Below are 16,909 nucleotides of genomic sequence, written 5' to 3'. Positions count from 1 at the left end.
CCACGCGCCTCTGAAAGATGTAGATCCACTCTTTTAACCACCTCACTGGGAACCCTGCCCTTCAATTTGCTTTTCTCCAGAGCAGCAGCCACAATCAATCTACTCGGATCAGGAGGATGACGTTTTGGTCACCGTGCAGAAGGCACCTGTTCCTGAGAGACAGACTGTTCCTCCTTCAGCCACACAAAGTGTAGCCCTGGTGGAAGATGACTACTATCCCAACTTCTTACAAAGTGTCCACATTATTAGCACTCAACTCTAACCCCCGGACTATGAACAGGAGGTATTTCTTAACCATTCTTAAGTCTTGTGCAGCACCCAGCAAGGAGGCCCTTGTACTATCAGGACTTGCAGGACCTACAGCAGACATGTTATTCTATTCCTCCAACCTCAAAGCGCCTTCATTTTAAAATACTAGGTACAAAAATCCCCAAGCCATACATAACCTTCCTCAGCTCCCACCTGGCAATTTTGTTACGCACCAACATAAGGGCAGTGTACCTACCTGGTCGTTAGATTGCAGGCATCCTCGGCTACAAATTGGATCTGCACAAATGGTCCCTTGACAGCAAGGTTGTTAAATGACTCTTCCACAAATGGGGACACCTGGAATGGACCTTTTTGCAGCCCTGGACAAAGTGTGCCCCCTCCTCTGTTCTTTTCGGCCAGGAGATCAGCTTGACATACCTTGGAATCACCATCTTCTCTCTGCCTTTCTTTCATTTCCACTTATTTCCAGAGGTCTTCAAAAGATTCGTCAAGATGCAACGGTGATCATCCTAAAAGCCCCTTGTTGACCAAGACAGCTATAGTTCCCTCAGCTCCTAGTTCTTCAGGTAGATGTCCCAATTCTGCTAGGAAACCATCCCGCATTAGTGAAGGCCAGTCCTTTCTACCCCAATCTACCCAATCTCTCTTTCTCTCTCTCTTCCTCTCTCTCTCAGCATGGAGGTTGAGTGGAGCCTTGTAGATGCTCTCCTGTTTCCCCAAGAAGTGACGTCAGTCCTAGCAGCATGACGACTCAGTACCAGAAAATCTTATCAGTCTAAGTGAACTAATTTTACTCTCTGGTCTCGTGCAAACAATGTAGGCCCAATCTTCTGTCCACTTCAACACTTTCTCACCTATTTTCTTCATTTTATGGAGTCACGCCTGAAGACCACGTCAGTTCGGCTTCACCTGTGAGCAATTGTGGCTTTCCACGACAGAATTGACAACCAACCTGTGTCCACCTGTTCTACAGTATCTAGGTTCGTGTGGGGCCTCGTCATTTTACACTCTCCCTTACGAAACTCACCACCAACTTGGGACCTTAATCTGGTGTTGGATTGTTCGATGAAGGAATCCTTTGAGCCAATGGGATTCTCCTCCCTAAAGTACCTTACATGGAAGGTGGCGTTTCTTGCAACCATTGTGTCAGCACGAAGGGTCAGCAAGCTGCAAGCTTTGGTCACCTACTCCTCCCACAGAAAACTTTCTGCAACCTAGTACAATCCACAGTACTCACCCATGCCGACTACTGCAACAGTATCTTAATTGGTTGCAAAGCCCAAATCATGAAAAAACTCCAAACCGCCCAAAACACAGCAGCCAGACTCATTTTTGTGAAATCACGATTCGAAAGTGCAACACCACTTCGTGAAAAACTTTACTAGCTCCCTATCAAGGAACGCATAAACTTCAAAGCCCACATAATGATCCACAAGACCCTCCATGGCGAATATCAAAGCTACATGACCAACTTGATCGATCTTCCAGCCAGGAACGGGTCCAAATCCTCACGTAAGTATCTCAATCTTTATCTCCCCAACTTCTCCGTTATAGGCAGCCAACTCTGGAATGCAATACCTCGACACATCCGAACAACCAATGAACACCTACCCTTCCGAAAGCTGCTGAAAACTTACCTCTTCAAACAAGCTTACCCAAACAACCCAACTTAATTCTCAAACTTAATCCACGCCACTAGCACTACCCATACTCCAATCCTCTCCCCCACATCTCTCCCTACTGTCCTACTCTTTATAACTGGATCATCTCTTGATACTCTGTATCATACTTTGTGCTACCTCTGTGATACTTCGTATCATACCTGTACCATACTTGTGTCATCTCAGCAATACTTGTACCATATCTTGTAAGCCGCACTGAACCTGCTATCGAGCGGGAAAGAGCGGGGTATAAATGCTATATATATATATATATAGCATTTATACCCCGCTCTTTCCCGCTCGATAGCAGGTTCAGTGCGGCTTACAAGATATGGTACAAGTATTGCTGAGATGACACAAGTATGATACAGGTATGGTACGAAGTATCACAGAGGTAGCACAAAGTATATATATATATACACACTCTCCCTTCACTCAGTTCTACCGTAACAAGGTAGTTCTATGCACCCACCCAAAGTTTCTGCCAAGGTCGTTTCAAACTTCCACTTGAATTAGTCCATGTTCCTTCCGGCCTTATTCCCATCCCCTCAGGCTTCATCAGGGGGTAGAGTAGCAGCCTAACGGTTAGTGCCGTGGCCTGAGAACCTGGGGAACTGAGTTTGATTTCCACTGCAATTCTTGTGACTTTGGGCAAGTCACTTAACCCTCCATTGCTTCAGATACAAAATAAGTACCTGTATATAATATGTAAACCACTTTGATTGTAATCACAGAAAGGAGGTATATCAAATCCCATCCCCTTTCCCTGTCAGCAAAAGTATTTCTCCACACCTTGGACTGCCGACATGCATTGCTTTGTTACATAAATCATACTGACTCACTCAACTGTTTGTTATTTTTAACCTTAATAACCCTGGTCTTCCACCTTCTGAAAGGACCATATCTTTTTGGGTAGCGGACTGCATTGATTTTTGTTATAGAGAGGCAGGTCTTCCAGTACCAGGTTGAGTAACAGCACAGAGCCTCAGGGCCACTGCTTCTACAGTTGCTCCTCTCGGAAACACACCTTAAGTGGACATTTGTAAAGCAGCAACTTGGGCTTCACATTACATTTGCCAAGCATTAGTGCTTAGACCTCTCCAATGCTCAGGACATGGGGTTCGGCCAGTCAGTCCTCCAGAACCTTTTTTGCTTGCTGAGCGAATCAGCAGCCACCTGGAAATACTCAGCTAGGGACTCACCAGCAAGTGTGCCTACATCTCCCCTGCGTGTCTCCAGAGAAAGCAAACTTACCTATAACGGGTTCTTTGTGGACAGTAGGGGAATGCAGCCGCACTTGCCTGCTGTCTGTCCCCTTTTCTTTCCAATAGCTATTGGAGAAGCTGAAGTAATAGAGGGTGTTGTTCTAGATGCAGGAATCCCCATGCATGCTCACTGAAGCTTAAAAAGGCTTCTTAGCTAGGGGAGAGCAGCAGCACACAGGCTTTAGTCGTGAGACTTCACCGGTAAGTGTGGCTGCATTCCCCTGCTGTCTACGGAGAACCTCCGTTATGGGTAAGTTAACTTTGCTTCCTTCCCTCCAAAACACACACAAAAAAAGGAATTGCATAGAACATTTTGATCCTCTTTATGAGCCTGTATTCTTCTAAACAGGAGTCCTCAGTTCTGAAAGAAGAAGGGGCATTACCTTTCAGAATTCTAAGAAACAGTTTTTTTCTTGTATCATTAAAGGAACTTTTTTTTTTTGTAGTTTTTTTTAGCTCTTCTCTGCTTATTGCTAAAGGATAAGGCAGAGGAAAGATGAAAGTCTTGGAATGGTGTCCAAATTTTATTGAAGTGTCTTTTTTGTGTGTGATGCTGTGCTTATCCATAATTCATTAGGATCAGAACCATATAACATGGAATTTTGTGGTAGTTTAAATTTTGATGGTTGTAAAATGTGTCAAGGTGTACGTATTTTGTTTGTGATTTCTTTTTAACAGGATTCGTCAGAGTTTGAGGGAAAAACATGCTCGCCATATAGCAGATTTAAGGGATTATTATGAGGCAGAGATACATAATTTGAAACATCAGTTTGATATAAATATGTTATCTGCATCAGAAGAGCTCAAGAAAACTAACCAAACTCTTCTAGACAGGTAACTAGTGGCATATATATATTTTTTTTCTTTTGTATCTTTCTATATATAATACGCTTGGTATGCTATGATGTCTGCCAGGGACTGGGTGCTTATGCTTGAAGGGGTGCTTTGTGCTGTCAAATTCATCTAGATTGCAAATAATCCCCTGAGGATGCAGGACCAGAGTGAGACAGAGAGATAGACAGCCTGGAAGAGAGCTGGGTGATTGGAGGGAGGCAAAGAGAAAGGTAGATGGGGGGGGGGGGGGGGGGAGGGGGAAGAGGAAGAGTGCATAGGTTGGGGAGATAGTGTAGAGAGAGGATGAGAATGCTGTGTTAGGAATGAATAGGTGGGGATTATCCATTGAATATTCAGTAGATGACAGCCTATTATGCAACCTTTCCATCCCACTGCAAATAATGATACTAAGGGGATAATGATCAAAACTACCTGTGGTGGTGCAAAATCAGTGGGTACATTTACCAGTGGAGTTTGCACCAAAACTCAAAGTAAAGGCCTGTCCAGAATCTGCTTATTGGTCCTGTGCAGAAAATTTCTTCTGCTTTGACTTTGTTTAGTTTATACATACATGCGTTAACCGATAATATAAACCTCTCTGTATATTTTTTGATTGTGCCCCTGGCGCCACTACTTCTGTACCACTAAAATAGTCTCTTTTATGCCTCACAGCGGTAAGGTCCTTTAAAAAAAAAAATTATGATTCCCTCATGGCTGCCCTATGAACCCCTTAGTGGCTGTGCTGTCACGGAGCACGGTGGCTTCTCCTTCTTGATCTTTCTGTCACTGAAAAGCACTCCCTCAAATTGCTGCTCTGCTCTACCACTTGCCTTAGCAGGGGACCTGATACTACAGAAGATGAAAGAGCAGTGCCCTGGGTGGGAAAATGGTAATACTGCAAAGCAAACAAAACTGCAGCTGCCCAACTCAAGGCAGACCATGGGACTGGTATCAATAAACAAAGATAAAAGGCCAGCTAAAAATCTGAGCTGAATAAAACCTATGAAAGGAACTCTGTCTCAGCAAGGGCCTCTGCTCCTCCCATAAAGAAGGCTGCTGATCAGTCCCTACCTCAGCTAAACCAGCAGGCACCCTCATCCTCCCCGTCTCATCTGCACACAACCTCGGAGTCATCTTCGACTCCTCCCTCTCCTTCTCTGCGCATATCCAGCAGATAGCCAAGACCTGTCGCTTCTTTCTCTATAACATCAGCAAAATTCGCCCTTTCCTCTCTGAGCACACCATCCGAACTCTCGTCCACTCTCTCATTACCTCTCGCCTTGACTACTGCAACCTACTCCTCGCTGGCCTCCCACTTAGCCATCTATCCCCCCTTCAATCCGTTCAGAACTCTGCCGCACGCCTTATCTTCCGCATGGACCGTTATGCTCATATCACCCCTCTTCTCAAGTCACTTCACTGGCTTCCGATCAGGTACCGCATATAGTTCAAGCTTCTCCTACTAACCTACAAATGCACTCAATCTGCAGCCCCTCATTACCTCTCTACCCTTATCTCCCCTTACGCTCCTACCCGAAACCTCCGCTCACAGGACAAATCCCTCCTCTCAGTACCCTTCTCCACCACCGCCAACTCCAGGCTCTGCCCTTTCTGCCTCGCCTCTCCCTATGCTTGGAATAAACTTCCTGAACCCATACGCCAAGCCCCCTCCCTGCCCATCTTCAAATCCTTGCTCAAAGCCCACCTCTTCAATGTCGCCTTCGGCACCTAACCATTTTACCCCTATTCAGGAAATTTAGACTGCCCCAATTTGATCGCACATTTTGTCCATTAGATTGTAAGCTCCTTTGAGCAGGGACTGTCCTTCTTTGTTAAACTGTACAGCACTGCGTAACCCTAGTAGCGCTTTAGAACTGTTTAGTAGTAGTAGTAGTAGTAGGTTATACCAATTGCACAGGACAATGGTATAATTTTCCTACAGCTCTTACAAAACTTTTATCCAGGATACTGCTTCCATCTTGCTGCCAAAAACAATATATATAGTAGAGGATCCAAAAAAGTACAATATGTTGCAATGATTATAGCGGGTAAGTCTCATATATACTTAACGGCTGGTGTCACTTCACTCCCTCGGTGAACCTCTTGCCGTATCAATATTATAATCATAGACTTTTACCCCCAACCTACCAGTACCTCAATTCTTTGCTGTTTATTCTTTTATTCTTAACATTACATAAAAAATTCAGGCAATGTGTTACTTATCTTGACTTATTCTCAAACGGGTGTGCTCACAGACCCCTTGCTGCCATCTTGCTGCCAGCAGAAGCTCCCACTATTGTAATAGCATCCACCATACCCTCCACTTTGTTGGCTCCACACATCACAGTGCTTCTTGACAATCGGGGTACTGGTCACTTAACATATTTTCTTTCTCACTTTGCTGCTATTATCAAATGCCCTCACAAGATGATTTGAATATACCATCTTGGTAGTGGAGAAGCATCAAGAGAACTACTTCTATCCTGCTTCCTCTGACATATTTCTAAGGTTTTAGATCTAGCCTAAAATCGTTTAAACCTTCAGAGGACCTAATGAAGTTGTTGTACTTCTAGTGCATCAGATCTTGTAGGACCTTCAACCAGGGATAAGTACATAAGTAATGCCATACTGGGAAAAGACCAAGGGTCCATCGAGCCCAGCATCCTGTCCACGACAGCGGCCAGTCCAGGCCAAGGGCACCTGGCAAGCTTCCCAAACGTACAAACATTCTATACATGTTATTCCTGGAATTTTGGATTTTTCCAAGTCCGTTTAGTAGCGGTTTATGGACTTGTCCTTTAGGAATCCGTCCAACCCCTTTTTAAACTCTGCTAAGCTAACCGCCTTCACCACTTTCTCCGGCAACGAATTCCAGAGTTTAATTACACGTTGGGTGAAGAAAAATTTTCTCCGATTTGTTTTAAATTTACTACACTGTAGTTTCATCTTTTTCTGTCTCGAGGCAACTTGAACTAAAGTATAAAGTACATAAAGCTCCTGGACACGATCAGATATAACTCCCTCATTAATCTGTTCTTTCTGAGTCAATGCTGAAAAAACCCCAAACAAACCTGAGACCTTCAAGTCGCAACTTTCTTCCCATGGCATTGAGTAATTATTGATTCTTCCCCAATAGGTAAGAAAGTCTTACCAAGCAGCTATGCTTATATTCAAGATTGTAGCACATCAACTATAAATCGTACACTATTAGCATTTTCTCATCCTGCAGCTGGAGGAAGTAATGCCAGTGGGGCATGACTCTGAAGAGGATGACAAAACTGTGGGCTTATGGGTTGCTCTACAACCGTTTGATATGATCCACCTCAGTCATCACTGACAGTATTTGTAGGATGGCTTGGCTCAGAATTAACACAATCATCTAGCACAGCGTTTTTCCACACTAATTGTTTTACTTCATTCTGTCTGTACTCTTTCTCCAGGATGTGTATTATTAAGCTAGTTTTATTTTTGTGGCAGTCATATTTTTAAAATGTTGCCATAATTAACTGATACCATTTTGTCTCAGTAAGCTTTTTAAAACTTTATTGTTACTAGATTGCTCTGCTGCCCAAAGGCTTTGTGAAATATTAAGGAAAAAGCAGATTAAACTGTATTCTAAGAAGTTAGTTTTATTTTATATGTTGGAAATATGTGAATCTGTTATCTATCTTGCTGTCTGTTAGCTTCACAGAGCCTATGAGTAGCAGGAAATCCTGGGGATAATGTACTCTAAATTTCTAAGGAAGAGCTTCCTGAGACCTAAAATAATGCTGCCCAGCCCTGCACAGAATGGAGTTCCTCACTAATTTATGTATGTTATGTTCTTGGTAGTTGAGCATTTCAATTCTGGAAAAACACAGAATTGTGGATTAGTGATTGAATTTTGAGTGCAACAGAGCACTACTTGACCATATTTTCTATAGTTTTTTTAAATTATTGATTAGAAATTTCACATAATAGATATACTAATACAGTTGTTTTCTGGGAAACTGATAGGCATATGCTGTGCACTGTCTTCATTTAAAGATGTACCTACATATACCATATATTCTAAAGTTTACATCTTTATTTAAGTCTTTTGCCTTGTAGCGTTCTTGAATCATTTTATTTTCTGTTTCAATACCATTTTGGTTTTTGCTCCTAGATGTGATCAGCTTGAAAGAGCCTTGACTGATGCCAGCACTCAAATGCAAACTGTTGAAACTAAGAACAGTTTGCTTGAAATTCAAATGGTAAGTAAGATTGTTCTTACTGAGTAGAAAGAGACTTCCTTGATAATTCGGTTTTCAATTAATTCATGCAGTAGAAGGGGAGGGGGCAGGGTCACAGGGAGGGGGGGGTGTCAAGATTCCCCAGACCCGATCTCCAAGCTCTGCAAGGCTTCCGGAGGCAGGCAGAAGGCTCTGCTCCCTTTGTCTCTCTCTCCTGCTCCTGTGTGTCGGGACCCAGGTGATTTCATTTAATGCGATAACCCAGGTCCTGGCACACAGGAACAAGAGAGTGAAAGACCGAGGGAGGAAAAGATGCAAGAAGATAAGGAGGGCAGTGATGACAGCCCGGCTCTGTCACTCGGCGGCACTGGGAAGGGGAAGGGATTTGATATACCGCCTTTCTATGGTACAATCATTGCAGTTTACATAATATATAACCCACCAGTCTGGAGGGACTAAAGGAAAGCGAATTAGCAGGTAAGATCTAATATCTCCTTGTTAATTCCTAGTTACACTGTAATCAGCCTTGACCATATAATGTGTTCTGAGATCTTCATTGAGCTATATAAAATATATTTGTATCTAATTCTATAGAAGGACTGGAGAGAACGCTTTAATGCAGTCAGCAACACTAGTAAAGTTTTACATGAACGGATTGAGGAAATGCGAACAAGCCATAAAGAGAAGGACAACACAATCAACCGACTAAAATCCAATCTCGGAGACCTAGAAGCAGCACTTCAGCAGTCTTGCAGACTATCGGACGATAAAGATGACAGAATAAAGCAAGAATGCAAAATGTTTCAGAATGTAAGTGAGACAGTGGATGTCTGTCCTAGGCTAGTTGGCAGAATTTTCAGGTTTTGAAGTCTGTTAAATTGTAGGTATCGCATTAAACTGGATGGTTGCTTGCTGGTTATCCTGATACTGGTACAAATACTGGGACTCAAAAACATTTTTTTACTAATATGTACTAGATTACTTTAATCGTTTGCATTTTTTAGTGTTGAGTGAAATTGATGGATTTTTAAAAATTTTTCTGCAGCTTCTAATGGATTATGAATCTCTTGGGAAAGAGCATGAGAGAGTAAAGGTAAGGAATGGTTAATCAATGTAGTATCTTGTTGAAATTTGTTTTCAAGCAAAGTTTGTAATACAAAAGATCTCTATTAGAATTCCTGAGTAGGTCAGAAGTGTTAGTGCATAACAGACATGTGTTCAGGCGTAACCTCTATCCATTCTTTTATCTCCCAGTTTTAAAGGAGACATGGAGAGCTTTGTCACCCAATATTGTTCAAGCTGACAGGGTTTTAGATTGCTTCACAGATTAGTCTACTTCTGTCATTATGTTTAAACGGTTTTTATTGATACTGCAGCAGAATAAACATAGTCACACAAAGGTTTGCATATAACGTACATCATACCTTGATGGAACTATACAACAATTTGCTAACTAACATGCAGCAATTGGAATTTTTCCCCAACTTAACCCCTCCCCACACCCCCCTTCCCCCCCTTCGCTGTTATCCATTTACCCCTTCAGCCGAGGCTGCTCTCTTGTACTACAGCCTCATTGAGGTGCTCCTGCAACTTCAACAATACAGTTCGATTGAGAGCCCCAATATTTAGGCCTTCGCAGGTCTGATCACGTGTATTCTTTACCTTCCTCCCCCACCCCCTCCCCTCCTCATCCTGTTGCCACATCCCTTAGCCTATCAGTTCTGTTCTCCTTACTTCTGTCATTAAATGCAGTGAATTACAAAGTAAGTCATGTAACATGATGGTGTTTCCCTCTGTCTGCCTTCTTTCTTCTTACTTCCCTTCACCGTACTCCTCTTCCTCGCCCTTATTTCTCTAATAGTGGCAGCTGTTTGCTGACTGTACTTGTGGTTCAGTGACACTAGAGACTTTTTTTGCTGCTTCTTCCTTGGACCTCAGTAGCAGGTTTGGCTTCTCCTAGCTAGAAAACATTCTGTGGTAGTAACATTCATGGCTAATCTTTCTATTAAGCAGAACAAGTATTTTGGTGTCTCATTTGTGGGTAACTTGGCACAGAATGCTGCTGCCAAACTGCTGTTGTGAGTAATACATCTCCCAAGTTTTGCAATAGCTGCACTGATTACCAGTGGTTCAAAGAATAAAATGTAAGCTGCTTTGGGATGTTTTTAATTCTCCAGCTTATTTAGAGTTTTTCTTGCTATTCTTGTGGTCATTTGTTGTGATCACAATGTGCACATTTACTTTTTGAGCCTTCATTAAGGATCGCATAATTTGTGTGACTTATCTGTGGCGTTGTCAGTGTATGGCCAGTGTCTATGCAATTCATTACCTGCTGAAGTCTGTTAGTATGTTTCGGAAGAAATTGAAGGCACATTGCTTCTGAGAAGCATTTGGTTAAATGGTAAATCCGATTAGATATTGCCTGTCTGAAAAGTGGATTGGTATTTTGTTTGTTTTTCTCCAAATACAAGCAAGATATATTTTAGTATCTGGGTGACATCATCCAAGGGAGCCCGCAGTGGAGTCACACCCCTGAGTTCTTTTTGTAGAAGTCTATAGGAACATGCACAATGCATGTACACACCTTCTCACCTTCCGTCGCCACGAGGGATCAGGAGAGTCTCTTTTTTTTCTGCAGAGCTGAGGGGACACATTTGTCTGATCTCCTTCATGCTTGCGATATTATTTTTCATTTCTCCGTGAGTTTGCCCAGTTTTTGTGTGCTTTAGTGCTGTTTTGTGTCTTTTCCTCCTGTGGGACCAGGTTTTACCCTTCTTCCCCTTAATTTCAGTTTTTGGCACTTTATTTACTTATTTTGTTGTGGCTCCCCTGTCCCTCTAGGCCTTGAACTCTTGGTCAGGTAAGTCCTCTCTTTTTGAGAAAATTGAGCTGTTTGATTTTGCTTCTAACCATAATCCTTCTTTTTGTAAACTATGTTCACTGTTGAGAAATCATCTGTAGAAGAATTGAGGAAGGTCAATGCAGAGTTGATTAAAGATAATACTGTGACATTGTCGGTTGGAATTTATGGAAGATGAACCTAGAAGTCTCAATCTTCGCTTTTTGAATTTTCCTAAGATTTTTGCTTGGATTCTATGCTATTTGTTTACTTGATGGAGGTTTTGAAGTGTCAAGAAACTGGGATACTGCCTTACAATAAGATTTATTATCTTCCAGCTACAGTGGTGGAAATAAGTATTTGATCCCTTGCTGATTTTGTAAGTTTGCCCACTGACAAAGACATGAGCAGCCCATAATTGAAGGGTAGGTTATTGGTAACAGTGAGAGATAGCACATCACAAATTAAATCCGGAAAATCACATTGTGGAAAGTATATGAATTTATTTGCATTCTGCAGAGGGAAATAAGTATTTAATCCCTCTGGCAAACAAGACCTAATACTTGGTGGCAAAACCCTTGTTGGCAAGCACAGCGGTCAGACGTCTTCTGTAGTTGATGATGAGGTTTGCACACATGTCAGGAGGAATTTTGGTCCACTCCTCTTTGCAGATCATCTCTAAATCATTAAGAGTTCTGGGCTGTCGCTTGGCAACTCGCAGCTTCAGCTCCCTCCATAAGTTTTCAATGGGATTAAGGTCTGGTGACTGGCTAGGCCACTCCATGACCCTAATGTGCTTCTTCCTGAGCCACTCCTTTGTTGCCTTGGCTGTATGTTTTGGGTCATTGTCGTGCTGGAAGACCCAGCCACGACCCATTTTTAAGGCCCTGGCGGAGGGAAGGAGGTTGTCACTCAGAATTGTACGGTACATGGCCCCATCCATTCTCCCATTGATGCGGTGAAGTAGTCCTGTGCCCTTAGCAGAGAAACACCCCCAAAACATAACATTTCCACCTCCATGCTTGACAGTGGGGACGGTGTTCTTTGGGTCATAGGCAGCATTTCTCTTCCTCCAAACACGGCGAGTTGAGTTCATGCCAAAGAGCTCAATTTTTGTCTCATCTGACCACAGCACCTTCTCCCAATCACTCTCGGCATCATCCAGGTGTTCACTGGCAAACTTCAGACGGGCCGTCACATGTGCCTTCCGGAGCAGGGGGACCTTGCGGGCACTGCAGGATTGCAATCCGTTATGTCGTAATGTGTTACCAATGGTTTTCGTGGTGACAGTGGTCCCAGCTGCCTTGAGATCATTGACAAGTTCCCCCCTTGTAGTTGTAGGCTGATTTCTAACCTTCCTCATGATCAAGGATACCCCACGAGGTGAGATTTTGCGTGGAGCCCCAGATCTTTGTCGATTGACAGTCATTTTGTACTTCTTCCATTTTCTTACTATGGCACCAACAGTTGTCTCCTTCTCGCCCAGCGTCTTACTGATGGTTTTGTAGCCCATTCCAGCCTTGTGCAGGTGTATGATCTTGTCCCTGACATCCTTAGACAGCTCCTTGCTCTTGGCCATTTTGTAGAGGTTAGAGTCTGACTGATTCACTGAGTCTGTGGACAGGTGTCTTTCATACAGGTGACCATTGCCGACAGCTGTCTGTCATGCAGGTAACGAGTTGATTTGGAGCATCTACCTGGTCTGTAGGGGCCAGATCTCTTACTGGTTGGTGGGGGATCAAATACTTATTTCCCTCTGCAGAATGCAAATAAATTCATATACTTTCCACAATGTGATTTTCCGGATTTAATTTGTGATGTGCTATCTCTCACTGTTACCAATAACCTACCCTTCAATTATGGGCTGCTCATGTCTTTGTCAGTGGGCAAACTTACAAAATCAGCAAGGGATCAAATACTTATTTCCACCACTGTAAAAGAAATTTGGATACCGTGGATCAGGTCAGAATACTTGTGCCTTCCCCAGATAATCTAGACAATCCAGATAATTTAGATATTACAGCATTACTTAACAGTCTTTGGTTGATGAAGTTAATTGAGCTACTCTCTTAGTTTCGTTTGTTTTCTGTTTTTTCAAACGAGATGTGGATATGATTATGAATCTGTATTTTAGTAATGTACCGGTTCCTTTTTGTAGTTCAAAGAATCTGGGTTTTTCCAGATGTTACAAAATTAACTTAACATAGAAAGTTATTTCTTGTTTGTGCCAGAAGGCTAGGGCTATAAGTTCTTCTTTTATTTTGTTATTCCTGTAAGTGTGTAAGTTACATTTTGTAAATGCATGTTATGTGTTCTTTTAACATGAGCAACTGAAACATTCTGCAGAACAAACATTTAGCCAGCACTGGAGGATTCTAGGTTATTAGTTGGATCTTGACATACTGTATTTTGATGCTGCAGGATCATGTTAAGTCTCTTTGTGGTATTTTCTTTCAACTCTCTTGAATTTCCTTGATCTCCCCTCTCATTTTTGAGGTCTAACTTAGAAGTTGAAGCTATATTTTGTTATGTATGGACATTTTTCTTCATAATATTAAATTGTGTTAGCTTTGACTTCATTTTGTTCTTCTTGTAATGATATATCTTTGTTTATAAAAATAAATAAAAACACTAAATCATATCAAAAGCAGAAACAAGCTAAACAGTCCAGTTTGCCTTTTTCTGAAAAAGACTAAAATTAGAAGTCTCATGCACTTCAAATGACAAGCCATTCCATAACTTAAGGGTAGCCACTGAAAAGGACCATATGACCTTCTAGTTTTACTTTTTTCTAGAAACTAGTATAATATCTCTTACTCTGTTGGGTAGTTCAAGGTTGTCAATCAGCCAGTTTTCAACATCTATGTTGATAATACTAATGAGCAAAAATTGGGATAAACTAGCTGCTCTGCCTCTATTTTCGTAAGCTTTATTGGTGGTTCTTTAGTCATAAGAAAGGAAACCAAATTTCCTTATCCCCACCAGTCCAGATCCATTGGGTTGTACCCTCAACCAGCCGTTGGAGATTGCTTTTGAGCTCTGCCTATAAAGGGCAAAATGAAGCCCAAGATTCACAGTTTTTCGCTTTCTCCAGCAGTTGGTGACAGGCTGATGTGGCAAGCTCCTCAACCAGTTGAACTGCTTTCTAATTGAATGTTAAGGGAGTCTCAGAAATCCAGGGCTCATTAAAAAAAAAAAATAGAGAAAGCCACAAAGAAATACTCGGTCCCTCCACCTCTCCTCTTGGCAGTTTGGTTTTAATAGCTGTCATTACTTAAAAAAATAATAGAGCAAAACTGAGGAGAACAGATAAAACAGAAGATAATCTTAAGGTGGCCAAATAGGTAGAAAAGGCAATGGCAAAAGTTAGAAGGATGCTTGGGTGCATAGAGAAAGAAATGGCTAGCAGGAAAAAGGCTATAATGCCTCTCTATAAGTCTTTGATGAGAACTCATTTAGAGGATTGTGTACAGGTTTGGAGACCGCACTTTCAAAAAGATAGAAACAGGATGCAGTTGGTTCAGAGGGTAGCTACTAACATGGTAAGTGGTCTCATCATAAAGCATGTGGGGACAGATTTAATGATTTCGATATGTATAACAATAGAAACATATACACAATAAAATTAAAAACAAACATATAAAACTTTGTCATAACCCTGATCTGTGAGAGAGGAGGGAGCACAAAGAGCCTTGTTGAGATGAATGTAGTCTGTAAAGTGGTTCATATTTTCGATCTGTTGGTCAAATAACTTAAGGGCATAGGAGCCAACTTTTCAAAATGGTTGGGGATACTAAACCAATAGAAATTACCCCTCCCTGGATAGAGTCCATGAGTTTGCTGAATATTTGTGGTGCTCAAGCACACACAGAGCTGACACCTATGAATTGGGATTCCTTTGCATCAAACAAGCTATTTTAAAACACACTCCTGCCTCCACCAGGAGCTAATGTAAAGCAAGCAAACGTAAGTGTCTGCTTACTGATTTGAGGAGCCAGGATCCAGTCAAGGCACAGTATTTTGTTACTTTATAGATGTTTGTTGTAAACCACATTGAATGGTTTTAATCAGGTTTGCAGTATATAAGAATGTGTTTAAATAAATCATCACACTATTGCACTTTAATATCAACCCCTGCTAATATTATAAGAATCAAAGCACACATGTATAATGGAGGGCTGTGGAGTTGGGGTCAGAAACCATTTTGGGTGGAGTTGGTAAAATTTACCAACTGCAGCTTTTACCAGTACTTTAGATCCAGAACAAAAAAATATCAGTTGGCGTATGAGTCAAAGGTTTGGTATACCGACTCCACAGCCCTGGTATAATGTTATTGGATTGTTTACTGAGTTGTAGCGTAGTAGTTTAGAACACTGGGCTGAGAACCAGGGAAGCCTGGTTGAAATCCCGCTATTACTGCGTGTGATCTTGGGCAAGTTACTTGACCTTCTGTTGCCTTAGGTACAAAGTTGGGGGTCCTTTTAGTAAGGTTCACTAATGGATTTAGCGTGCGCTAAATAAGACACCCATTATATTCCTATGGGTGTCTTATCATTTAGCATGTGCTAAATCTGTTAGCGCACCTTAGTAAAAGGAACCCTTGGTTTGTAAGCTCTCTGGGGACAGGAAAATACCTAGAGTACCTGAATGTCACTCACCTTGAGATACTACTGAAAAAGGTGAGAGCTAAAGCCAAAAAAAAAAAAATACTCTTTATTAGGTCAAGGAAACCTCATACCTGTAGATAGGGTGAAATTGATATTGTTGAGATCATTATGTTTAAATCTTTTTTTATTAATGTACATCGACATAAATTTAACATTTGTCAGTATAGTGCACATAACCCAAAAACAGTCGAGTGGCTGTCTCAAATTAAATTAAACATAATTGTAAATATTCTTGTCTTTTTCATTTACCCCCTTCTTCCCACCCTATGTCACTTATCAACACTGTTATTCTTAGAGAAATAATGTAACTTTACAACATAACTTGTCCTACCTAATTCTCTATCAAAACCGCTCCCCCCCTTTCCAAACCCCCCTCCCCCCCCCCCTTTTCCCCCCCTCCCCCCTCCCCAACAACAACCTTCCTCCCTCCCCCCCCCCCCTTTCCCCCCCCCCCTAACCCTCCCTCCCTCTCGTCTCTGTTGTAAAACTCTATAAGTTCAAGAGGTAACTCCTGGCCGGAGCTGACAAAGTGTTCCAAAAGGGGGACCATATCTGTTGGAGCTCTGCGCCCGCACTCAAGTTCATGTCCTTGATTTGTTGAGATCATTATAAGTATGTCTCTTTCCTGAACAGGAACGCAGAGCTATGGATATTTTAATAAGCATCTTAAACTTTATTTTAGTGTTTTACTGAAGGGTGTAACTGTGTAGGGATGGGGGCACCAGCTTCTGCAAACCATATTTTATAATGGGAGATGAAGAAATATCCTCTGCTTCTGGCATATATGTACATTTTATTTTTAACTTTGTGTTCTTGTGTACAGGATACTCTAAATACAGCAGAGAACAAACTGCTTGATGCTGATAGCGAAATATCTGAACTGAAAAGGTAAAATGTAAAAATATTTCTCATTTTTTGAAATTTGGAAATTTAGCTGATGGAGTGTGTAAAATGTAAAAAGTATTTTATGGAAATCTGAGTCCACTGTATGTGTTGTGAAAACTAAGAATTGTTTGCGTCTCTATAATTCAAAACTATGAGTGCTGCTTGTATGATAACTTTTTTTTATATATATTCGCGGATAAATGTAGCACAGTCTTCATCCTCAGTAAACATAGCAGAACCAGGAAAGGTACAGAGAAGAGTTACCAAAATGATAAGA

The 16,909-nt window shown here is 41.7% G+C and overlaps 1 protein-coding gene across 2 annotated transcripts in view; it reads left to right on the top strand.

Moving 5' to 3' along the window:
• The window catches only part of MPHOSPH9 (M-phase phosphoprotein 9), a 146,121-nt gene that overhangs the window by 56,446 nt on the left and 72,766 nt on the right, over positions 1-16,909 (top strand). For both annotated transcript variants that reach the window (XM_030219563.1, XM_030219564.1), the window contains exons 12-16: positions 3,875-4,030; positions 8,175-8,262; positions 8,836-9,051; positions 9,287-9,334; positions 16,571-16,635. In XM_030219563.1, the coding sequence (XP_030075423.1) occupies positions 3,875-4,030; positions 8,175-8,262; positions 8,836-9,051; positions 9,287-9,334; positions 16,571-16,635 (573 nt within the window). The remainder of the gene's footprint in view (positions 1-3,874; positions 4,031-8,174; positions 8,263-8,835; positions 9,052-9,286; positions 9,335-16,570; positions 16,636-16,909) is intronic.

This window comes from Microcaecilia unicolor, chromosome 11 (assembly GCF_901765095.1).
Source record: "Microcaecilia unicolor chromosome 11, aMicUni1.1, whole genome shotgun sequence".
Lineage (NCBI taxonomy): Eukaryota > Metazoa > Chordata > Amphibia > Gymnophiona > Siphonopidae > Microcaecilia > Microcaecilia unicolor.
This window is presented reverse-complemented; position numbering and strand designations above follow the sequence as displayed.